This window comes from Saccopteryx leptura, chromosome 6, assembly GCF_036850995.1.
Source record: "Saccopteryx leptura isolate mSacLep1 chromosome 6, mSacLep1_pri_phased_curated, whole genome shotgun sequence".
In the NCBI taxonomy this organism is placed as follows: domain Eukaryota; kingdom Metazoa; phylum Chordata; class Mammalia; order Chiroptera; family Emballonuridae; genus Saccopteryx; species Saccopteryx leptura.
The window spans coordinates 75,453,364-75,479,213 of NC_089508.1; the positions used below are offsets into that span (position 1 = coordinate 75,453,364).

Here is a 25,850-nt window from a genome sequence, read left to right on the forward strand (position 1 = left end):
TGCTGGACCAAAGATGGCGGCGGAGAAGCGGAGCGGAAGTGCTGCTGGGAGCGGCAGCTGTGCCGCTAAAGCCATGGGACAGGTTCTACCTATGTTGTTGGTGCCGGTCCCTCCCGAGGCATTGGGGCGCCTAGGAACCCGGGCGCAGCTGCACAGAGAGCAGGAGGTCCTGGGGAGCTTGACCGCTGCAGGCAGCCTTCAAGTGCTTTCCCTAGCGCCGGGCGGCCGCGGCGGGGGTGGTTGCTCCCTGGACGGCCCCTTTCGGCAGTAAGTGCTGAGGGAGGGCTGGGCAGTGCTGGGGGAGCCCGAGCCCTAGCTCGGCGGCCCGAATGCATCCCCCCGCCCCCACCGCCACCGCAGGGAGGTAACAGGAGAGGAATGACAGCGGCGGACATCCCGGAGAAGGAGCCGGGTTCTCTCTCAGAACCGTTCCCGCTTTGGTGCATTTCTGCGCCCTCGATTCCCAGTTCCGCGTGAGCGAGCATGCGTCCCAATTATCTGTCAACCATGGCGAACCTGGAGGGGTCCCAGTCTAGGCGCGGATTCTTTTATTCCTTCCGCAAAGTTCGAACAATAGTCATTGTGCCGTGCGCCTTGCGCATTTTCTTCTTTTAATTAAATCTGTTGATTAGGATCATCTTGACACCTTTTTCTTGCCCCTAAAACGTTCCTTCGCAAACGGGCCTTTACCCCTTAGGACAGAGAGCCTGCTTTGTCCACTCATTTATTCACTCAACAATTACTTATTACGCGCTGTTTCCTAGGAGCAATGCCTAAAAAGGTGAATAAGAATTCTTACACGTGAGGCTGACACTATTTAAAAATACAGGGGTGGGAGGGCTCATAATTACAATCATGTATTGCTTTCTACTTTTCTAACTCTTGGTTTAGGACTTAGTTTTTGCATCATTAAGTTTGGTAGTACCCTCTGAGTCTTTGGGCTCTTTTTTATAACAGAAAATGTTTTTGGAAACATTCATCTCTTTAAGACTGAGTGGCCAAGAGGTGTTTTACCTGGAAATCTCCAGGTTCTATTACCGTATTTGACAGAGATGCGTTTGTTAAATCAGTGAATGCATTGATCTGTTCTGTGTTTGTCGTCTTTATCCCTGATCTCTAGTTGCTAGAAAGAGGAAACTCCCTAGGGGAAGTAAGTTTATTCAACCGTATTAGGTACCCTATGAACAGCGCCTTGTAAAGACAGGGACGAGGCAGAGTGAAAAGCAGAACGCTTCAGGTATTTGAGAACGTAACAGAAGATAAGACGTATACACATGAATTACCGTAGTATGAATTAATGGGGCATTTCTAAGTACTGAATGAAATTAGTATTGAAGGGGGTGAATCAAGAAAAGCTTTTTAATTTTTTTATTTGAATTGAATTTTAATCCAATTAAAATACTTCATAGGGTAAAAATGACAAGTTTATAGTATTGCATCTTACTTTTCTCAAAGTATGTATTGTCCTTTTTATTTTGTTGAAATCCCTGTACATTCCATCTTTTATTTCATTGAACATTTCGTCTTTCCATGTGCTAATGTAATCCATGTGCTAATGATGTTAATGGCGTCACAGTATTCTGCCTTCTCAATGTATCTTAATTTGTTGAACATTTTCCATATTCTACATTTATATTGTTTTCCAAATTTTCAGGGTAGTCAGAAATTGAGTGTTAACGAAAAAGTCATAAATCTAGGTATAAGGACAGAAATATATGTGCTAACCTTTTTGTCTAATAAGGACTTAATGGCATCAAGTTTTTCTATATATAAAATTACTGCTGTAGAAAAACAACTTTTTAAAGAGATGAAACTTATCAGCATGGTAGCCTCATCTCATCTCATTGCTTTGTTTTCAGAACTGGGCCCTTTTTATTTATTTATTTTAATTTTTTTAAAACATTGAAAGCAATTTAAATGTCCCATTGCAGAACAATATGAAGATACGCTTCCATTTTTTTTAAGTTATTAAATTTTTTAATGTAATTTATTGATTTTAGAGAGAGAGGAAGGGAGAGAGAAAGAGAAACCAATTTATTGTTCCACTTACTTATGCATTCATTGGTGATTCTTGTATGTGCCCTGACCAGGGATTGAACCCGCAACCTTGGCCTATCAGGATGATGCTCTAACCAACTGAGCTACCTGGTCAGGGCTCCTTTTATTTTTTAAATGTAATTTGATTTGTTATTTAACTTGAAGCTATAGCATTGTTAGTCTCTTTCTATCCTTGTTAGGTAGTGTTGGTATGTTGACATTACACTGCTTTAAAAATTCTATAACTGTGCTGTCTAACATGGTAGCCAGCACCCACATGTAACGTAAAATTTTAAATTCATTTCTTCATATTACTCACATTTCAAGTGCTCAGTAACCATGTGTGGCCTTTGCTGTTTTGAACAATGCTAATATATAGAACACTTCTGTCATCACAGAGAATTCTGTTGGACAGAGCTATTCTATAATACAGCATTTTGGAGTCATAAAGTCTATTAATATAAATAATCACTTTTTAAAGAAGTTATTGAAATCATTTAAGTTAGAAAAACTTACTTTGTTAATTGTGAGTACCACCTCATGTAAGAAATGTATATACTTGGTTGTTGAAACTTATCCTTGTTCATGACAGTACTTTTAAATATATGTCAGGATTTAGGATAAAGAAACAAAAGCAGCCATAATTTCTTGTCCCATGTCCCACTTCTATATTCTTGTGTCAGTGTGAAGGGGAAGGGGTAAGAGGCAGGAAGTCCTATAAGAGCGTTTACATTCTCTTAAATTGGATGTAGAGTTAATGCTACCAGGTGAACTAAAGATCCGTTCTCTATTCATTCTGCCCTTACAATTGCACCATTGTGGGTAAATATTATTGTAGATATAGAATATAAAAAATAATCTAAACTTTTTCCTTAGATTTGTGTGGGAGGATTCTCATAACAGCAGCACACCAACAGACAAGCCCAGACTGCTCGCTCTTAGTGAAAATTATGAACTGCTCATCTATGAATTTAATTTGAAAGAGAGAAGATGTGATGGAACCATTTTGTATAACTATAATGAGGAGACATTGCAAAAACTCATAGAAGATCAAAATATCAGTAAGTATCTACAGGTAGTCTTTCATCATGTTTAAATCTGTGACATTACTATGTAATTTTGTATATTTCAGGAAAGATCCTTATATAGGTGAAATCAGAGTGGCAGACCTGCCTTGTCTAATACTAGCCACCAGCCACTTGGGATTCTTGAGCACTTGAAATGTGGTTAATATGATTTTTTTTTTTTTTTTTTTTTTTTTTGTGGCAGAGAGAGGGACAGACAGGAAGGGAGAGAGATGAGAAACATCAATTCTTTTTTTTTTTTTTTTTTTTTTACAAAGACAGAGAGTCAGAGAGAGGGATAGATAGGGACAGACAGACAGGAACGGAGAGATGAGAGGCATCAGTCATTAGTTTTTTGTTGTGCATTGTGACACCTTAGTTGTTCATTGATTGCTTTCTCATATGTGCCTTGACTGTGGGCCTTCAGCAGACCGAGTAACCCCTTGCTTGAGCCAGCGACCTTGGGTCCAAGCTGGTGAGCTTTTGCTCAAACCAGATGAGCCCATGCTCAAACTGGCGACTTCGGGGTCTTGAACCTGGGTCCTCAGCATCCCAGTCCAACACTCTATCCACTGCGCCATCGTCTGTTCAGGCGAGAAACATCAATTCTTCGTTGCGGCTCCTTAGTTATTCATTGATTGATTTCTCATATGTGCCTTGACTGGGGGGCTACCACAGACTGAGTGACCCCTTGCTCGATCCAGCGACCTTGGGCTCAAGCTGGTGAGCCTTGCTCAAACCAGATGAGCCCGTGCTCAAGCTGGTGACTTCGGGATCTCCAACCTGGGTCCCCCATATCCCAGTCCGACACTCGATCCACTGTGCCACCGCCTGGTCAGTGGTTAATCTGAATTAAGATGCTCTTTATGTGTCAAATACATACCAGATTTGAAGACTTAGTACAAAAAAATTAAAATGTTTCATTAACAGATTTTTGTATTCATTATATGTTGAAATATTTTGGATATAATAAAGTAAATAATGTCTACTAAAATTAGTTTCACCTATTATTTTGAAGGGGGAAGGGAGTTTGAGAGAGCATATTATCAACCCATTGTTCCACTTAGTTGTGCCATTGATTGCTTCTCATATGTGCCCTGACTGGAGCTTGAGCTGGCAACCCCAGGATAGAGTCTGTGACCCCAGGATTGGACCAGCGACCTTGGTGCTCCAGGACAACCCTCTATCCACTGTGCCACTGTCTAGGACAGTTTCACCTATTTTTTTTTTCAATGCAGCTACTAAAAAATTTTAAATTACATGCGGTTTGCATTTCTGGCTAACATTATATTTCTATTGAGTAGTGCTGATGTACACTGATTACAGAGTTATTTACTATGTCCCATTCTGAGGGCTGCAGGGAACAGAAATCAAGACACTGAGGTTTCTATCTTTAAGGCAGTAGCATATTTGCCACCCTTGATTTTAAGGTTCCTGGTTGTTGTTTTTTAAAGTCTGACTGTTCTTGTGGGGTCCCATGGGTAAGTAAGCTTTTTGAATCTTCTGGTGTGCTGTCCGACTGGCCATAGTGGAAGGAACAGAGACATTATCGACTGTCTTTATTCATCCCTTTATTTACCTTCCGATGACTACTTGCTTAGGTGGGTATGAATAATAACTGCCTAGAGTTGAACTGAGTTAAGTGCTGTTTCTTTTTTGTTTTACCTGTTTCTATTATTTTTACAAAATCAAATTTACCCATTGTAACATTGTGACCAACAAGTCTGAAATAATATTCTTTTGTTTCCTAGGTATTTCCTTACTATCTTTGAGAATTCTGTCTTTTCACAATAACACATCGTTATTGTTCATCAACAAATGTATCGTCTTCCACATCATGTTTCCTGAAAGAGGTGCTGAGATTAGAGTACTCAACTATTTCACATTACCCTTGCGTGCACAGGTAGTGGACAGTATTATTGACGTACAGCTCTGCAGAGGAATTCTTTTTGTTTTGAGTAGTTTAGGCTGGATCTGTATCCTTGGTGGTAAAGATGTTGATATGCAGGGGAGGGGAATATCTAGGAAAATGAACCTTTTTTAGGCTCTTAGTTTTAGCAAACTGGGGTATAGGCAGATGGTTACTTTTTCAGTAAAAGTTTTCAGGGAAAAAGATCTTCATGAACTTAGAACTATATTGATTCATATTCCATTCAAATATTTTCCAATGTATACACATGTTTTTGTTTTTGTGTTTTTTTTTATATAATTTTATTTTTTTAATGGGGTGACATCAATAAATCAGGATACATATATTCAAAGATAACAAGTCCAGGTTATCTTGTCGTTCAATTATGTTGCATACCCACCACCCAAAGTCAGATTGTCCTCTGTCACCTTCTATCTTGTTTTCTTTGTGCCCCTCCCCACCCCCTATCCCTCTCCCATTCCCACCTCCCCCCCCCCCCCCGTAACCACCACACTCTTATAAATGTCTCTTAGTTTCACTATTATGTCCCACCTACGTATGGAATAATACAGTTCCTGTTTTTTTCTGATTTACTTATTTCGCTTCGTATCATGTTATCAAGATCCCACCATTTTGCTGTAAATGTTCCGATGTCATCATTTCTTATGGCTGAGTAGTATTCCATAGTGTATATGTGCCACATCTTCTTTATCCAGTCATCTATTGATGGGCTTTTTGGTTGTTTCCATGTCCTGGCCACTGTGAACAATGCTGCAATAAACATGGGGCTGCATGTGTCCTTACGTATCAATGTTTCTGAGTTTTTGGGATATATACCCAGTAGAGGGATTGCTGGGTCATAAGGTAGTTCTATTTTCAGTTTTTTGAGGAACCACCATACTTTCTTCCATAATGGTTGTACTACTTTACATTCCCACCAACAGTGTATGAGGGTTCCTTTTTCTCCACAGCCTCTCCAACATTTGCTGTTACCTGACTTGCTAATAACAGCTAATCGAACAGTACACATGTTTTTTCATAGTCACAATTATCTTGTCCTGCTTATTTGTGTTCTTTTTAAATTGTGCATGCTCTGCATTACCTATTTATTCAAATATGTTAATTAAATACCTGTTATGTGCTTGTTCCAGGAAAGATTTAGATGACTATTTCTGATGTGACACATCTATCTCTTATTGCGAATCATGACTCCATTGTATTAGTGAATCATATGGTTTGCTTAACCACTTTTATTTATTTTTGGAAAATGTTATGTGGTTTTTTTTTCTCTCAGATCCATAGGTCATCACCAAAATTATTTTGAAGCCTTGAAAAGTAACCCATTATGTGATTTTGGAACTTTTATTTTTGAATTAAAGGAATAGTTTTTTAATTTTTATTTTAGCTACAGTATCAGCCTATATTAAAACTTCTTTTTTAAGAATGTTGAATTATTGTATTAACTTTATTTTTGTTGCCAGGTTATAGAACTGTGCTGTCCAACACAGCTCTAGGCATATGTGGCTTTTGAACACTTGAAACTGACTAGTGTGACTGAGGAACTAAACTCTTAATTTTACTTAATTACTTTAGATTTAAAAGGTGATACTTGGTTCAGCTTTTGGAGAACTTTTAAGTATGTTTGGAACAACTTTGGTTGTTCCAAGTTCTGAAATGTAAATTTTATGAAATCTAAATACAGATCAAGTATTTTCTGTGAAAATTTAGTGTCCAAATTGAGATTGCTATTAAGTATAAGTTTTTTTTTACTGATTATATGTTGAGATGATATTTTGGATACACTGAGTTAAGTAAAATATTAAAATTAGGTTCACAGGTTTCTTTTTAGTAAGGCTACTAGAAATTTTACAATGACAAATGTGGTTCGCATTGTATTTCTCCTGGACAGCACTGTTGTAGAACACTAGTGGAAAATATTGCCAGTGTCTGAGGGCCTAGCACAGAGTGAGTATTCAGCAAATATTGTTGAATGGACTCTCTATCAGGTTGTTTATTGGGCTACCAACTCTATAGTCATCTGGCTACTGTGATGGGTGGGGGCAGCCTCAGTGTTCCTTCTGTTATGCACCTACAAGGTTGGAGCAAGGAAGTCTGTAGCTCTGTCCAGCCTGTGGTTTAAACGGGTAGGCATACTTAAGACTGGCATTTTCTTTAATTCTAACTCAAAGACATTTTTGACATTGTGGATGGTGCACATGTAGCTCATGTGGATTTAGCACTTCACCAAGAAGATATGTGCAATGAGCAGCAACAGGAGCCAGCCAAGATTTCTCCCTTTACTTCACTGAAAGTGTCTCAAGACCTGGATGTTGTAGTGATCGTCAGCACCTCCAACTCTGCAATTGCTCTTAACTTAAATTTGTATTTCAGGTATGTAGATCACGGCAATCTCTAATTGGAGGCAAATAATTTGAGCCATAAGAGGTTTAAAATGTATTTGTTAGCTTTTTCTTAATACTTTTTAGAGTTTTATTAATACTTAATAGAGATTTTTCCTCTATCCAGTTAGGTCATATTCTAGCTACTCCATAGTGAGGTTGTTACTGTATAATAATGTGTGCAAATGACCACTGGCTACCTTTTTATTTATGGATGTTTATGTCAAAATTTTTGAGTTATATATGTTATTATATATGGCTTATGTCATCATATAAGTAAAAAAGTAATCAACCACAATTTTAGAAGCCCTTGGATATTATACACTGTCTACTCACCCCTTGCCACACATGAGAGTTGAAGAAAAATGGAATTTACACTGTGTTAGATTTTCATGTGGTCAAGCATCCTGGCTTTCATGGGGATTCCTTATCTCTTAAAAGAGTCTGACAAGATAAAGTAAGCTGACTTTCTCCAGCTGAGAATTTCAAGTGTTTCCCTTGGAGAGTCCACACTTTTGGCTGTCCAAATATATTAGTAAAAATTGAGTGCTTATTGTGTTGCTTTTTGGTTTAGATAGTATTCTAATTGCTTCTGATTTTGTAATGTTTGAGAGGCGCACGCACAGAGGAGCTTATATGTTGCAACTTGCTTTCCTAAAAGTCCGCTGGACCACATTTAGGACTTTTAATATTTAGGGCCATTCAAAACCATTAGAATTTTTGGTCCTAACTTAATATGAATGAGATAAACAAATCCTTGTAATTGGAGTGATTTTTGATGGATTGTATTGCTTATTGAATCACAAAGAATGATAAATTCATCTTTACATACCTATCAGAACTTCTCATCAATCTGATATTTTTTTCTTTTTGAGCAGGGATGATTAGCATATTCTCAGATTGTGTGCTTGCTTTTTAGTAGGGCATTTTTACTGACTAAATCTAATACCTGTATGTGTAATTACTTTTTTTTTTTTTTTGTATTTTTCCGAAGCCAGAAACGGGGAGGCAGTCAGACTCTCGCATGCGCCCGACCGGGATCCACCCGGCACGCCCACCAGGGTGCGATGCTCTGCCCATCTTGGGGCGTTGCTCTGCCGCAATCAGAGCCATTCTAGCGCCTGAGGCAGAGGCCACAGAGCCATCCTCAGCGCCTGGGCTAACTTTGCTCCAATGGAGCCTTGGCTGCGGAAGGGGAACAGAGAGACAGAGAGGAAGGAGAGGGGGAGGGGTGGAGAAGCAGATGGGCGCTTCTCCTGTGTGCCCTGGCTGGGAATTGAACCCAGGACTCCTGTACGCCAGGCCGACGCTCTACCACTGAGCCAACCGGCCAGGGCTGTAATTACTTTCTAATCAGTAAAAACAATTTAACAGGTGAGGAGGGAGGAAAGCCTTCTCAGCCACTTCTGATCCTTGAATGTAAGTTTTCTTCCTCTGGGAGCACTCGAAGAGAACTCTGAAGGAGGCACCAGGCACATTCCTTTGAACAAATTTCATTCAAGTCAGCCATGTGTCATCAGCCAAAAGAGCTACTGATCTATTCCCTGCAGTAATTTAGGGGTCTGTCCTGTCCAGCTAAATGAGTGATCTCTTTATTAATTTTTAGCATAAATACTCTTTAGTTATTATAACTTTTTTGGTGTTGACTGTGTTTTACTTTGTAAGTGTGCTCTGAAATCTGAAAGTGTTTCTGTCTTTCCTGACTCGTGGATCTTTTTCCCTCTGAAACAGAATGTCAGTCCCTCCTTTTCATTTTATCAAGTCCTGTGGATTCTTTGATAGCCAACTCTTTCATGAAGCCTTTCCTTCCTAAAATCCCTTCCTCTTATAATTTTATACTCATTTTATAATTTTTCTCCTTTTTGAACTTCTGTAGCACTTCTGCTTTGAACTACCACTTAGCACTAAATTGTATACTCTTGTGTTATTTGCCTACTTTTTTTATGTTTCTGATAGAGCTTGGAAGGTCCTTGAGAACGCAAACTCATGGTTTGTTCTCTCAGTTCATTGTCAGTGACTTTTTCTTCCAGTTACCTTAGCTGTTCGCTCTCATAGTCATATCCTGGGCTTTGTCATTGTTTGAAACTGCTCCTCCCTCAAACCACTTTTCTACCCATCTCACTCACCACAACTTCCCAACATTTCTAGCTCACTTACTTGAGCATCTCCACTTCACTTGTCATCTGACCTCAGTGGAATTTCCAGTTTGTTGACCTTCCACTCTAGTCCCCTCCTGTCTTCATTTCCCTTCTTTTTCAGCATAGGTTCTGTGACCCAGTATTTCAGTCACTTTTTTTGCATGCATGCTAAACTCTTGCTCCTACCCTATAATAGCACTTGATCTGACAAAATCATATTTTATTTTTTTATTAAGTGAGAGGAAGGGAGATAAAAACAGACTCCTGCATGCACCCCGCTGGGGATCAACCTGGAGACCCCCGTCGGGCTGATGCTCTGCCTATCTGGGTTGTTGCTCCGTTGCTCAGCAGCCAAGCTTTTCTTAGGGCGTAAGCAGAGTCCACAGAGCCATCCTCAGTGCCTGGGGCCAACTCATTCCAATCAAGCATGACTGCAGGAGGGGAAGATAGAGAAAGAGAGAAAGAGAAAAGTGAGAGGGGGCGGAGTGGAGAAGCAGATGGTCGCTTCTCCTGTGTGCCCTGACCAGGAATGGAACCAGGGTATCCACACACTGGCCGAGGCTTTACCACTGAGCAAACTGGCCAGGGCCCTTTTTTTCTTTAACTCTGCCTTCTTAGTCTCAGCACCCAAACAACTAAGCACTTATGTGAAAATCACAAAGAAAAATTGATAACCATTGTAAGTTCACATTCACGACCTTCAACTGGTCTTGCAGTATTGCATGAAAATTTTACAATGATTTTTTTCGTGAGTCTATTTTTTGTAACTGTTTTTAATCCTCCATTTTCCTCAAACATCTATTCTTCATCTCTTTACTCCCAGCTTTTCTTGGGTGACTTTGCCTCCTGCTTTATAATGAAGGAGAACCCATATAATGGGAGCTCCTTTTGTTTATCACATTAAATTACAAACCACTTTTCTGCACCCGTCCTCTCTGTCTTCCCTCTATTACAACAGAGGGATTTCCCACCTCCTGTGAAAGCCCATCCCTCTGTGTGTGCTCTTTAGCACCCTCCTTTCCTCTTAAGGGACTGTTTGCCATTTCCTTTCTTTTCTGTATTTCCAACCTCTGAAGTATTAGATCCACATCCAGTTAATCACTGGGTCCTAACCATTTTATCATCATAAATGTTTCTTGACTCTGTTCATTTTTCTCTCTCTCTCTCTCTTTTTTTTTTTTGAGAAAGAGAGTCAAACAGGAAGGGAGAGAGAGAAGCATCAACTTGTAGTTGCATCACTTTAGTAGTTTATTGATTGTTCCTCAGATGTGCCTTGACTGAGGGTCTCCAGCCGAGCCAAGCAGCCTTGGGTTCAAGCCAATGACCTTGGGCTCCAAGCCAGCGACCTTTGGTCTCAAGCTAGGGACCATGGGATCATGTCTATGCTCCTACGTTTAAGCCGGCAATCCCCTGCTCAAGCTGGTGAGCCCGTGCTCAAGCCGGTGACCTCAGGGTTTCGAATCTGGGATCTCAGTGTCCCTTGTCAATGCTCATCCACTGTGCCACCAATGGTCAGGCCTGTCCACTTTCTTTTTTATATATTAGATTTTATTTATTCATTTTAGAGAAGAGCGAGAAAGAGGAGAGAGAGAGAGAAGGGGGGAGGAGCAGGAAGCATCAGCTTCCATTTGTGCCTGGACTCAGGGTTTCAAACTGGTGATGTTAACGTCCCAGGTCAGTGTTTTATCCACTGCACCACCCCAGGTCAGGCAGGCCTGTCCACTTTTCTTAACTCCTGTGTCATCATTCTAATCCATGCCACTATTATCACTTACCTGAACTACTTAATAGCCTTATAATTGGTCTCTCCTGTCTGTTCTTAACCCCTCAAATCTATCCTCTATAGAGTAACTAGAGTGTGGTGTTGTTAAAATCCGTATCTTCTAAGAGGTATAGCCAGGTTTTAACATATGGAGACAGGGTAGATGCTGTCTCCATGTATCATCTTTTTTCCCTGTCACCCTGTTTTCTTTAACTTCTTTTCACCAGCTTCTTGACTAATCTGTGTCAACATATTACCTTCAGATTGTTGAAAAGGTCAATAATTAATAATTTAATTAATTGCTCAGGGTTTAAATGCCTTCCTTTCTCCCCTCACCTATTGTTCTGCATCTGATCATATCACTTCTCTGCTTAAAACCCTTATTTAGCTTCCTTTTCTCCTCCCCAAGATAAAAATAAAAAGTTCTTAATAATCCATAAAGCCCTGCACCATCTGTCCTGCCAACTTCTCCAGCCTGATCTCACACCACCTTGCTTCTTATTCACTATGCTTTAGCCACTCACTCTAGCCTTTTTTGTGTTTCTCAAGAGTGACAGCCCTCTTTCTGCCTATACTCACCCACACTCATACTGTGTCTTCCTACTTTTCATACATTTCCGCTGTCTTAGCTTAAATCATTTTGGTGTCAGTATAGTGAGTGCTTAAAAACCATTATGGTCACATTGACCTGATTCAAATACAGCTCCACTATTTCTCTGAGCCTAGTTTCCGTGTCTATAAAATGAGCATATGTTTCTTAGCGTTGTTGAAAGGCTTAAATAATATAATTTATGTGTCTGACCAGGCGGTGGCACAGTGGATAGAGCATTGGACTGGGATACAGAGGGCCCAGGTTCGAAACTCGAAGGTTGCTGGCTTGAGCGCAGGCTCACCAGCGTGAGTGCGGGAGCGTGAGTGCAGGGTTCCTGGCTTGAGCGTGGGATCATAGATATGACCCATGGTTGCTGGCTTGAAGTCCAAGGTCACTGGCTCGAGCAAGGGGTCACTTGCTCTGCTGTAGCCCTCCGTCAAGGCACATACAAGAAAGCAATCATTGAACAACTAAGTTGCCACAACAAAGAATTGATGCTTCTCATCTCTCTCCCTTCCTGTCTCTCTGTCCCTGTCTGTCCCTCACTCTGACTCTCTCCCTGTCTCTGTCGCAAGAAAAAAAGGTAATTTATATAAAGTTCTTTTAAAATTTTTATGTATTGATTTCAGTGAGAGGAAGGGAGAGAAAGAGAAAGAGAGAGAGAGGGAGAGGCAGAGAGACACACAAACGTGTACTTGTTCCTGTATGTGCCCTGATCAGGGATCCTGGCAACCTCTGTATTTTGGGATAATGCTCTAACCACTTGAGCTATCCAGCCAGGGTTATGTAATGCTTTTTTAAAATCACAACATCTACAATATAGTAGATGATAAATGCTTTATAAATAATATCTTTATAAAGCTAACTGCCCTTAAGTGTCAACATTTTTTAATTCAAATATAATTGACATAACATCATATTAGTTTCAGGTGTATAACAAAATAACTCCATATATGTATATATTGTGAAATGATCACCACAGTAAATCTAGTTAACACCCATCACCATACATAGTTTCAAATGGGTTAAACTGTTAAGACTGACTTTATCATTCTACTGTAAGTGATGGAGATAAGAAGGAGTCCTGTTCAAGGAAACTTATTGTCTGCACTGTTCTTTCTCTGTGACACAACCCCCCACCCCAATTTTTAATTGGAGCAGTGGTAACACAGATTTGGATTTGATCATCACTTTTGACCATGCCTGTTATTTTAAAATGTAGGCAACACCCAGGACATCTACTTTGTGAAAAAACTCGAGAAGACATTCCTATTGAAGGCCCTAAAGGGATAGACGAAGATGATCCTGTTAATTCTGACTACAACATGAAACTGACCAAGTTTTCCTTCCAAGTTGATAGGTACAGAAACCTCATTTTTGGACTTACTTTATCATTTTCCCCTTTTGTCACGTGTGCCCATACCTTTTCACTAAAGATCTTTACAGAGATAGGTACTTTTTTTTGAAAAAGTGCAACCTGTTCCTTGTTTAGTGTTTTACTTAGTGCCTTTCCCTTGTAACAGGTGTGAGTTCTACCTTGTCTTCCAGGTCTTGGAAAGCCCAGCTATTATCATTGAGTGAAACAATAAAGAGCTCCAAATGGGAAGTTTCCCACTGTGCTCCGTGGTTCCAGGATATTCTGCATTTGGAGTCCCCTGAATCTAATAATTGCTGTACCGGTGTGCCAAGTTGGGCCTTCATCCCACAGGACATGCTGCACAGTCAGTATAATTTTCCATGGAAAGATCATGCCAAGACCAGTGATCCAGGAAGAGCATGGAAAATAATGCACATAAGTGAGCAAGAGGAACCCATCGAGCTTAGATGTGTATCTGTGACAGGATTCACTGCACTGTTTACTTGGGCAGTGGAAAGAGTGGGCTGCTGCATTGTCCTTTGGGATTTGGAGACGGAGCGCATGCAGTGCTTTCCCCTTGGCAAAATGTGTATTCCTGTAGACAGTAGTGGAGACCAGCAGCTGTCCCTTGTTTTGACAGGTGAGAATGCTTTGTGTCAGGTTGTCCATTGCTGAGAAGACAGGTGCTTTCTCTTAATGTGTTTTACTTCTGCTGCCCTAGAGGTGTTAGCGCATATACTGTTCACTAAGTGCCCATCTTTCACAGAGAAAATTTGGTGTTACTAATGGAAAGGTTTTCTCATATGATCTTTGCTGAGCTAAATGCTAAGATACTAAGTCAGAGAAAGTTTAAGAGAAATAAAGGTTGGTTTTTGTCAGGGGAGTCTTCACTTGACTTAGATCTGTAAAAGCACAGGTCACAAGGTGGCTGCTTATAGGCCGTGAATAAACTGCAGCTTTATTGTTTGGCTTGTACTTCTACAAAAGATTTTATGTATTATAAACATATAAAATTAGAGAATTTCACGTAAAATCTAGATTTCCAGCTGTTCCTGAAACATTAGAAGATCTGGCGATACTGGATCTGCATTCCTGCAGAGTAGCGGGGTGGGCGATGAATGTCAGCTCTCTTAGAAGAGCCACTTTCCTTCTGGTTACCTTTCTCTTGCACATCTCTCATTACCTACCTGACCCCTGTAGGCATCTGGATTTAATATATCAGATACACATTCATTTAGCATTTATGCCATAACCTTCTATAAAGCTATCAAATATTATAATTGAACTAACCATGTTGTCTTCAGTACCCCACTTTTGTGTATCTGTTGGTCAAAGGCATGCTATTTGTTTTATTTTAGTAAACCAGATATGTGACATCTCTATAAGTAGTTAACTATTCCAGGTATTGATTGTGCAAGATAATACAAAGTAGAAAAGTAAAATTTAGTGCTATTTCATAGACTGCATTGTTCTTTCTAGAATTTGCCTTGTAGTCAGTGTTTTAAAAATAGAACACTCTAAAAACATTGAAAAATTATGATGAATTAAGGGCATAATAGTAACTGATTTCCGGTAAATATATCTGTAGTCATAATGCTGAAGTATTTGGATAATTATAATTACTGTCATAATTCTAAAAACCTAAGTCCTACTAATTTATTGAAGCTAACTTTTCTTTTTCCTGTAGAAAATGGACTCTCTCTGATTTTGTTTGGTTTGAGTCAAGAGGAGTTTTTAAATAGACTGATGATCCATGGAAGTGCCAGCACTGTGGACTCCCTCTGTCACCTCAATGGTTGGGGGCGGTGCTCAATCCCCATACATGCGCTCGAGGTAACAGAAGTACATGTCTGTAGAACTCTGCTTGATGATTTTCTGTCAGACACTCTTAATTGACTGAAGATTTGTGAGAATTCATTTAACCTAGTAGCAAAAACAACTATAGTCTTTATCTGTTTGTTTAGTTCTGACTGATTCATCACCCTAACCCTGTTTAGCAGTTTACACTTTTTTGGCTTTAAAAGATGTAAGATTATAATAAACATTGTTTAAGGAGACAAAAGTTACAAGTTGGAGGCAACAATAAGCCAGCGAGACTAAATGACGTGGAAGCAAGCTAGGGAAAGCCTGAACCTGAGTGAACATTTATGCCTCCCTTGTAGTCCCTACTCTTCTATTCCAGCTATAGTAATGACATCACCTGAATTTATATAGTATCTTATAGTTTACAAATACTCTTTCTATATATATTATCTAATTTTGTCCTAAAATAACCACATGAGATGGGTTGGATAGTTTTTATTCATTTCATTTTACAGATGAAAGTCCTTAGGGGAAGAAAAGGACAATAAATAAATAAATAAATAAATATTTTTTTGAAAGAAAATCCTTAGGCTCAGAAGGGTTGAGTGAGTGGCCCATAGCCATACTAATAAAGACCACATGGCTCCTGAAAGGTCAAAAAGTGGAAGTTAATATTCTGTGCTAGTTTTTTTTAACTTTAAAAAAAATGACAGCTTTATTGAGATGAGATATAATTCACATACCATAAAATTCACTGATCTGCCGCAGCCGTGTCAAATACAGTGCCTGCCCTGCTCTTGGGTGGCAGTGGCCCAGAAGGCTTGCCCTAAAAACATTGTGACTCATGGGCCTTGATCTCCTTTGGGCTTCAGGGATAAATTTGGTTACAGACACCAAGAAAAAAATTCACTCATATAAAGTATACAGTTTACTGGTTTTTGGTATATTCAGAGTTACACAGCCATCACCACTGTTTTTTTTTGTTTGTTTGTTTTTTGTGACAGAGAGAGAGACAGACAGGAAGGGAAGACAGATGATAAGCATCAATTCTTTGTTGCAGCACCTTAGTTGTTCATTGATTGCTTTCTCATATGTGCAATTTGAAAGAAAATCCTTAGGCTCAGAAGGGTTGAGTGAGTGACCGGGGGGCTACAGCAGACTGAGTGACCCCTTATTCAAGCCAGCGACCTAGGGCTCAAGTTGGTGAGCCTTGCTCAAACCAGATGAGAGCCTGCGCTTAAGCCGGCGACCTTGGGGTCTCAAACCTGGGTCTTCTGCATCCCAGTCCAACGCTCTATCTACTTGCCACCGCCTGGTCAGGCGACCTTGGGGTTTTGAACCTGGGCCCTTCGTGTCCCAGTCCAGCACTCTATCCACTGCGCCACTGCCTAGTCAGGCACCACTGTTTTAATTCCAGAACATTTCACCACCCCAAAAAGAAGCTCTGTACCTGTCCTAGCCAGATGGCTTGGTTGGTTCAGCATCATCCCAAAGTGCAGAGGTTGCCGGTTTGATCCCTATTCAGGGCACATACAGAAAGAAACTGATGATCCTGTCTCTCTCTCTCTCTCTCTCCTTCCCTCCCTCCCTCTCCCTTCCTCTCTCTTTAAAATCAATAAATAGAAGAAAGAAACTCTTTACCTGTTAGCAGTCACTTCTTTTTCCTTGGAGCCTCTAAGTCCCAAACATGAATCTGCTTTCTGTCTCTGGATTTGCTTTTTCTGGACATCTCATATAAATGGAATTTAAAATAGATTTTTGTGACTGGCTCTTTCACATAGCATGTTTTCAAGGTTCATACATGTGGTAGTATGTTTCAGTACTTCATTCTTTTTTATGGCTAACTGTTTCATTATATGAATATACCACATTTTATTTGTCCATTCATCAGTTGATAGATATTTGAGTTGTTTCCACTTTTGGACTTTTATGAACAATTCTGATATGAACAGTGATCACAATATGTTTCCATTTCTCTTGGGTATATAAGCTAGCAGTGGAATGACTGGGTCATTTAACTTTTTGAAGAACCACCAAACTTTTCCACAACAGTTGCCCTATTTTACATTCTCACCAGCAATATATGAGGGTTCCAATAGCTCCATATCCTGTCAACACTTACTGTTCACTTTTCCTTTTATAGCCATCCTAGTGGTTGCAAAGTCAAAATGAAGTGGTACCCATTGTGATGTTGTTTTGGCATTTTGCTAATGACTAATGATGTTGAATATGTTTTCATGTGCTTATTGACCATTTGTATATCTATCTTTTTGGAGAAATGTCTATTTATATCCTTTGTCCACTTCTAAGTTGAGTTATTTGTGTTTACTGTTGAGTTTTAACAGTTCTTTATATGTTCTGGAGACTAGACCTTTATGAGATATAAGACTTGTAAATATTTTCTCCCATTCTGTGGATTATTTTTTCAGCTTCTTGATGATGTTCTTTGAAACACAAGTTTTTAATTTTGATGAAGTCAAAATTTTTCTTTTTGGGTCATTTTTGCTTTTGTGTCATATCCAAGAAACCATTGCCTAATCTGAGATTTGCTCTTATAGGAGTCTTATTGTTTCAGCTCTTATATTTTAGGTTTATGATGCATTTTTACTAATTTTCATATATGATATGAAGAAGAAATCTAACTTTATCCTTTTACATGTAGATAGTCAGTTGTTCCAGCACCATATATTAAAAAACTTACTTTTATATACTGCAAAATATTGTTATAGAAAGTTTGAGTAATAGAAAAAAAGCAAGTCAGTCACCTATAAATCTATTATCTAGAAGCCATCATGTTTTACTATTAGGGTTATTTCCTTATACAGTACTTGTTTTTTCTAAATATTAATGTTAATAATCAAGTATTAACTCATAATCTTATCAACCCTATAAGTAAATATTGTTATTATCTCCATTTGATAGATGAGGGAACACAGAAAGGTTAGGAAATCTAATTCAGATACACATGGACAGTAGGTGGTAGTGGTAGGATTTGAGCCCAGGCAGTGTGACTGCAGAGCCTCTGCCCTTATACAGTGTGCATGCAAGTGTGTGTTTAATTAGAATTGCATGGAATACAACATAGTTTTGACCTATGTCTTTCTTCATGTAAAAATGAGTGAATATGTATGATTTAAGTGATAACAACTATAATAAAACAAATGTTCTTGTACCATGCAGGCAAGAGCTACATTATCAGCACTGTTTTTGATGTGTGGTTTTCCTATTGAATGCGTACGGTCCCCATCCTATTTCCTTACCTCACCAAACCTCAGAGTTGAGTGCCATTCTGAACGTTTTAACCGTCCCAGTGCTTTTCTTTATCTTGCTTCATATAAATGTATTCTCAAATAATGCCATTTTGTTTTGACTGTTGTTGAATTTTGTGTAAAATGGAATCACTGTGTATATTCTTTTTGGTACTTGCTTTTTTCATTTTTCACTGAACATGATTTTTTTGTGATTTATTTATTTATTTATTTATTTTTTTGTATTTTTCTGAAGCTGGAAACGGGAGAGACAGACAGACTCCCGCATGTGCCCGACCGGGATCCACCCGGCACGCCCACCAGGGGCGTTGCTCTGCCGCGACCAGAGCCACTCTAGCGCCTGGGGCAGAGGCCAAGGAGCCATCCCCAGCGCCTGGGCCATCTTTGCTCCAATGGAGCCTTGGCTGCGGGAGGGGAAGAGAGAGACAGGGAGGAAGGAAGGGGTGGGGGTGGAGAAGCAAATGGGCGCTTCTCCTATGTGCCCTGGCCGGGAATCGAACCCGGGACTTCTGCACGCCAGGCCGACGCTCTACTGCTGAGCCAACTGGCCAGGGCCTTCTTGTGATTTATTTATGTTCATTTATATAACTAATTCACTCAGTTTCACCCCTATGTAGTCTCTTATTGTGTGTGTGTGTGTGTGTGTGTGTGTGTGTGTATATATATTTATCCAGCTTTTGCTTATTTCCATTTGTTGTTAGAAACAATGTTGCTAGAAACTGTTTCTTATGCATCTACTATAGCACTGTGTAGCACTTACGGTGGTAGTAGAATTTCTGGGTCAGCGTGCATATGCATCTTTAACTTTCCTAGATAGTACTGTAATTTTCCACAGTTGTTTTGTCAGTTTATGCTTTCACCAGCAATATATGTGAGTTCTAATTATTCTATGTCTCTGCCAACACTTGACATACTCAGATTTTAAAAAGTTTTGCAACACATGAATGGAAATTATATGGTTCTTGACTTTTTCTGCCTGACTTACTTTGCTTAACATGATATTCTCAAGATCCATTCATATTGTTGCAAATGGCAGTATTTCATCATTTCTTACGGCTAAGTAGAATTCCATTGGATATATGTACCACATCTTTTTTACCCAATTCTCTAGTGAAGCACATTGAAACCTATATAGTTCAATTACCCAGTGTCACCCCAATAAATTTAATAAAATTAAAAAAAATTTTGCCAGTCCGATGGTATGATGGATTTTAATTTGCATTTCCCTGATTAACTTGTGCACTTATATATATTATATTTATATGTTGATATAATATTATGTTGTTATATGGATTTCTTTGGTGACTAAGTCTTTTGCCTTTTATTCTCTTTGGTATTTGTCTTTTTCTTAGTGGTTTATATAGTGTTTGATATATTCTAGATACTAATTCTTTGTTGTAAATGTGGTGAATATACATATTTTAATCTTTGCTTTTTACTTTTTTCACAGGGTCTCTAATTTTAATGTTTAATTAATCAGCTTTTTCTTTTATAGTTTATGACTTCTATTCTGAAGTTATACAGATGTTTTATATTTTTTCCTAAGTTTTAAAATTATGACTTTGACATTTAAGTCCTTTACCATTTGGAACTTATGTTTATGCATAATATGAGGTAGAGACCTATTCCCCTTCCCCCCATATTGATTACCATTTGTCTCAGCACCATGTTTTCAAAAGTTATCTTACCATTGATCAGAAATGCCTTGTCAAGTTTCCACATATGCATGAGTGGTCTTTGTCTTTGGCCCAGGATATAATTCAGATATCCTATCTGAATTATAAATCTCTCACTTTATTATTCTTCAGGATTTTTTTGTTATTGTCCCTCTCTTGAAATGCTCTTTTATATTTTAGTATCAGCTTGTCAAGTTTCATGAAAAGCTATTAGGATTTTTATTAGAATTACGTTAAATCTATATGTCAATTTGGGAAGAAGTAACATCTTTAGGCTATTTAATGTTTCCATCCACAAACATAATCACTCTCCCCATTTTTTAGGTCTTTATTAATGTCTTGCAATAAGAATTACAATTTTTACAGTTTTTTCTTTCAGTAAAAGCTTGATATTTTTTGTTAGCTTTATTTTTGGTGTGTGTTGATATTTAAATATTTTATATATGTGTGTATATATATTTTAAATATGTATTAAAATGCATAGTATATGTTTATATTTAAATACTGTGTATATTGCTATTATAAATGTTATGCTTTTAATTTACATTTTGTTTGTTAGTAGTATATAAATATATTTAACTTTTATATATTGAAATTTTAATTTAAGTGAGAGGAGGGGAGATAGACTCCCACATGCGCCCCAACCGAGATTCACCCTAGGACTTCCGTCTAAGGCCATTGCTCTGACCATCTGGGGCCCATGCTGGCAACCAAGCTATTTTTAAGAGGGGGGAGGAGAAGCAGATGGTCGCTTCTCCTGTGTACCCTGACTGGGAATTGAACCAGGGACTTCCACATGCTAGGTCGATGCTCTACCACTGAGCCAACTGGCCAGGGCCTGTATATTGAATTTTGTATCCAGAAAAGTTTCTCATTTCTCTTATTCAAATAATTTACCAGTTAGATTTTATTGACGTTTTTATATAGTCAGTTTACATTTAACATCAAAATAATACAGTTTTGTTTCTCATCTCTTCAAATTCTTACTCTTTTTACTATTTTTTCTTGTTGTATTTTGCTGCTGGGACCTCTAGTATATATAATAGACCCAGAAGTAATTGTGGGCATCCTTATCTTATTCCTGATTTTAAAGATATCTGTATTATCTCACTATGAAGTTGTGTGTCTGTGTGTATATTAAGGAAAAAAATTTATAAGCTTAAGTTTCCTTTACACCAGCTTTGAGGGTTTTTTTTTGTTTGTTTGTTTGTTTTGTATTTTTCTGAAGCTGGAAATGGGGAGAGACAGTCAGACAGACTCCCGCATGCGCCTGACCGGGATCCACCCGGCACGCCCACCAGGGGCGACACTCTGCCCACCAGGGGGCGATGCTCTGCCCCTCCGGGGCGTTGCTCTGCCGCAACCAGAGCCACTCTAGCACCTGGGGCAGAGGCCAAGGAGCCATCCCCAGCGCCTGGGCCATCTTTGCTCCAATGGAGCCTTGGCTGTGGGAGGGGAAGAGAGAGACAGGGAGGAAGGAGGGGGTGGGGGTGGAGAAGCAAATGGGCGCTTCTCCTATGTGCCCTGGCCAGGAATCGAACCTGGGTCCCCCGCACGCCAGGCCGACGCTCTACCACTGAGCCAACTGGCCAGGGCCCAGCTTTGAGTTTTTATCATGAATGGGTGTTGAATTTTATTGAATGCTTATTCTGAATCTATTGAGATAATTGTATGAATCATCTCTAATAGGCTACTGTAATAAGCCACATTAATCAATTTTATTTTATTTTAAAGTATAACATGTAGTAAAAAGTATGCAGAATATATGTATAGTTTACAAAGCAAAAATTGTTGTAACCACCATGTTGGTCAAGAAATAAAACATTATGTCTGACTAGGTGGTGGCGCAGCGTTGGACTGGGATGCTGAGGACCTAGGTTCGACACCCCGAGGTCGCCAGTTTGAGTGCGGGCTCATCTGGTTTGAGCAAAAAGTTCACCAGCTTAGACCCAAGGTCGCTGGCTCGAGCAAGGGGTTACTCGGTCAGCTGAAGGCCCACAGTCAAGGCACATATGAGAAAGCAATCAATGAACAACTAAGGTGTCACAACAAAAAACTGATGATTGAAGCTTCTCATCTCTCCATTCCTGTCTGTCTGTCCCTATCTGTCCTTCTCTCTGATTCTCTCTCTCTCTGTAAAAAAAAAGAAAAAAGAAATAAAACATTACTAGCACTTCAGAAGCTCCTGTGCCCTCTACTGGTTGTAAGAATTTTTATAAGTTTATTTGAGCCAGCCTGGCCTGTGGTGGCACAGTGGATGGAGCATCAACCTGGAATGCTGAAGTTGCTGGTTCAAAACCCTGGGCCTGCCTGGTCAGGGCATATATGGGAGTTGATACTTCCGGCTTCTCCCCCCCTTCCCTCTCCTCTCCTCTCTCTCTCTCTCTCTCTCTCTCTCTCTCTCTCTCTCTTTCTCTCTCTCTCTCTCATACCTAAAATGAATAAATAAAAATACAAACAAAAGAAATCTTACCAAAAAAAAAAAAGAAGTTTAGTTGAGCCAAACTGTTGACAGTTGCTGGGAAGCAAAGTCTCAGTGGATTGAGGAAACGCTCCGCAAAATGGCGGTTGATAGCTCATTAATTCTCTTTTTAGTTACATCTAATCTGATATAAACACATATAATTTCAATTTTAATAGTTCTTATCTTGAATTTGTTAGGTCATTGTTTTTAAATGTGTTATTTTGAAATTTTTCAAATTTACAGAGAAACTTCAAAAAATAATAAAGTGAACTCTAAATACTTTAGCAGATATTTAGAGTAATATCCTTTTTTTAAATCATACATAATTCAGTTTTTCCTCTTACCTCCCAGAGCAAAGGCTTAGTTTGTTTATGGTCTTCCTCTGGGGGAGGTAATTTATCTAGTTCAGCCATTTTCAGAATGTTACTTTGAATAGCCCCTAGGTTTAGCCTCTCTGTTTTCCTCCATACATAATTTCCACCAGTACTTCTCACCCCAGCCTGCCTGGTCTGTTAATACCCAGAACTTTGGCCCATTGATTCTCAAAGTGTTGTCCTTAGACCAGCAGTATCACTATCTCCTGGGGATTTATTAGAAATGCAAATTATCAGATCCCATTCCAGACCTAGGAAATCAGAAACTCTGGGGGCAGGGTTCAGCAATCCACATTTTCACAAGCTCTTTAGGTGGTGCTTACAGTACTTTACTCTAGGAGTAGCAAACTTTTGCTGTAAAGGCCAGATGGTAAATATTTTAGGCTTTGCAGGCCTTGTGGTTTCTGTTTGGACTATTCAGTTGTGCTGTTGTAGCCATTAACAGTATGTGAGTGGGTGTGGCTGTGTTCCCATAAAGCTTCATTTACCAAAACAGACAAAGGCTGGGTTTGACTGGTGGGCTTTTGTTTTCCACCCTGTTTTAATCCAACAGGTCTCTGTAGATAATTTAAGCCAGCAGTTGGCTTTAGAGCTCAGTTACTTTGCTGAATTTGTCTTTCTTCTCATTTTTATCCCATGAGTACTTTTTCTACTTTCTTTCCCATTTAACTGAGCATTTAAAGATTACACACACAGGCCTTGGCTGGTTGGCTCAGAAGTGGAGCATTGGCCCTGGTGTTGGCCTGGCATATGGAAGTCCCAGGTTCAATTCCTGGTCGGGTGGGTATACAGGAGAAGTGACCATCTACTCCTCCCCCTCCTCTCTCTCTCTCTCTCTCTCTCTCTCTCTCTCTCTCTCTCTTCCACCCTCACCCATAAACATGCTGGCCCTGGGTGCTGAGGATGGCTCCATTGCCTCCCCTCAAGTGCTAAAATAGCTTGGTTGCTGAGCAACTGAGCAGCAGCCCCGGATGGGCAGAGCATTAGTCCCAGACGAGGGTTGTTGGGTGGATCCTGGTTAGGGCACATGTGGGAGTCTCTCTCTGCCTCCCTGCCTCTCTCTTAAAAAACAAGATACATACACATAAACTCACACATGTTTTTTTAAATCTGTGATTTTAAAATAGTCTCTCTAGAGAGGTTATTCAAGATCAGAAATATGAGCCTGTTTTTAGCATGCTTTTCATTTAACTTTATGTTGTACTGCTTTAACATTTTAATTCAGGGTATAAATTAATTGTAAGAGTGAGCCATGCCCTAACCAGTTGGCTCAGTAGTAGAACGTCCACCTGGTATATGGATGTACCAGATTCAATTCCCAGCCAGGGCACACAGTAGAAGCACCCATCTGCTTCTCCACCCTTCCCCCTCTCCTTTCTCTTTATCTCTCATCCCCTCCTGTAGCCAAGGCTCCGTTGGAGCAAAGTTGGCCCGGGTGCTGAGGATGGCTCCGTGACTTCGCCTCAGGCACTAGAATGGCTCCGGTTGCAATAGAACATCGCTCCCTAGTGTGCATGCCGGATGGATCCTGGTTGGGCACATGTGGGAGTCTGTCTGTCTGCCTCCCCACTTCTCACTTCAGAAAAATACAAAAAAACAAAACACAAAAACGAGTGAGCCACAAGTACCTAGCATTGTATTGTTTTAGAATCACAGAATAGTGAAGTTGGAAGGGTGTTCTAGTCTAACCTTTTTCTGCTGAAGCAGAAACCGATGGTTGGAAAGGTTACAGAGACTTGCCCAGATTGCATAATTAAGCATTGTCAGAATCCTCACTAGAACGTAGGCCCTCCTGCATGATGAAGAGAGACTTGTGTCTTCAGTCTCAGCACATTAAGTTCTGAAGTTTAAAAAAAATTGTGTCCTGACTTTTTTTCCTATTGTAATTTTTTTCTGATTTTCTTTCATTGTAGGCCGGGATAGAAAACCGCCAACTGGACACAGTAAATTTCTTTTTGAAGAGCAAGGAAAATCTTTTGACTCCATCCCCAAAATCTTCTGTACCTGATCAGTTTGATCACTTTCCATCTCATTTATATTTAAGAAGTAAGTAAAATAAAGATGTCTACATTGTGTTTATCATTTTAATCACTTTCAAATTATCATTGTGTTTTCTGATGACTTATTTACTTATCAAACTCAGTCATGAGATTTTATTTACTTTGTGGAAAGTTGAGTTGTGAGAATCTATAAATATTCTCATTCTAAGAGGGCTATTATTCAGATCCTGTACTATGCTTTGTATTTTTATTCTGCAAGGAAGAGATGATTGTTCAAATTCAAGAGCTTTAAAAAATTTTTTTTCAATTTATTGATTGATTTTAGAGGGAGGGGAAGAGAGAAAGAAACATCAATTCCATTTATGCATTCATTGGTTGATTCCTGTATGTGCCCTGACAGAGGATCAAACCCACAACCTTGGCTTATGGTGATGATGCTCAAACCAACCAAGCTACCCTGCCAGGATTAAGAGGTTTTTATCCAAAAGAGAATAAAATTCATTAGTAAAATTGCTTACTTTTGCAACTGCCCGATGTATAGTGACAATGCAGCTGACTGAGCTATGAATTGGGATTTGTTATAAGAATTTTCAGCCTAACTCATCTGCTGAAATACCAACACTTCAAAATTTTGGCTGTCCTTTTAAAATTTATTATTTTTTTAGTTCCCCACCCCCACCCCACCACCCTTGTCTTTTTTTTTTTTTTTTTTTTTTTAAATAAACAGGAAAGCTAGCATTTATTCTTGGACTGGTAGCCATACAGATCCTCTCTGCTGAGACATAGGGTAATAAAGTGTGTTTTCCCCTGTACATAAAGTTTATAATTTTTTTTTTTTTACAGGGAGTCAGAGAGAGGGATAGATAGGGACAGACAAGAATGGAGAGAGGCCCTGGCGGGTTGGCTCAGTGGTAGAGCGTCGGCCTGGCGTGCAGAAGTCTCGGGTTCGATTCCCAGCCAGGGCACACAGGAGAGGCACCCATCTGCTTTTCCACCCCTCTCCCTC

General features: G+C 39.5%; 1 protein-coding gene and 1 non-coding gene across 3 annotated transcripts in view; both read left to right on the forward strand.

Annotated features, from left to right (window-relative positions):
• Positions 1-25,850, forward strand: part of SPG11 (SPG11 vesicle trafficking associated, spatacsin) — a 106,810-nt gene continuing 80,960 nt past the window's right edge. For both annotated transcript variants that reach the window (XM_066341478.1, XM_066341480.1), the window contains exons 1-8: positions 1-267; positions 2,914-3,098; positions 4,853-5,077; positions 7,200-7,401; positions 13,124-13,261; positions 13,450-13,898; positions 14,946-15,091; positions 24,758-24,890. In XM_066341478.1, the coding sequence (XP_066197575.1) occupies positions 14-267; positions 2,914-3,098; positions 4,853-5,077; positions 7,200-7,401; positions 13,124-13,261; positions 13,450-13,898; positions 14,946-15,091; positions 24,758-24,890 (1,732 nt within the window). In that variant the 5' untranslated portion in view covers positions 1-13. The remainder of the gene's footprint in view (positions 268-2,913; positions 3,099-4,852; positions 5,078-7,199; positions 7,402-13,123; positions 13,262-13,449; positions 13,899-14,945; positions 15,092-24,757; positions 24,891-25,850) is intronic.
• Positions 15,825-15,957, forward strand: LOC136377918 (small nucleolar RNA SNORA5). Its single transcript, XR_010746524.1, has one exon. It is a non-coding gene; the product is annotated as a small nucleolar RNA SNORA5 (small nucleolar RNA).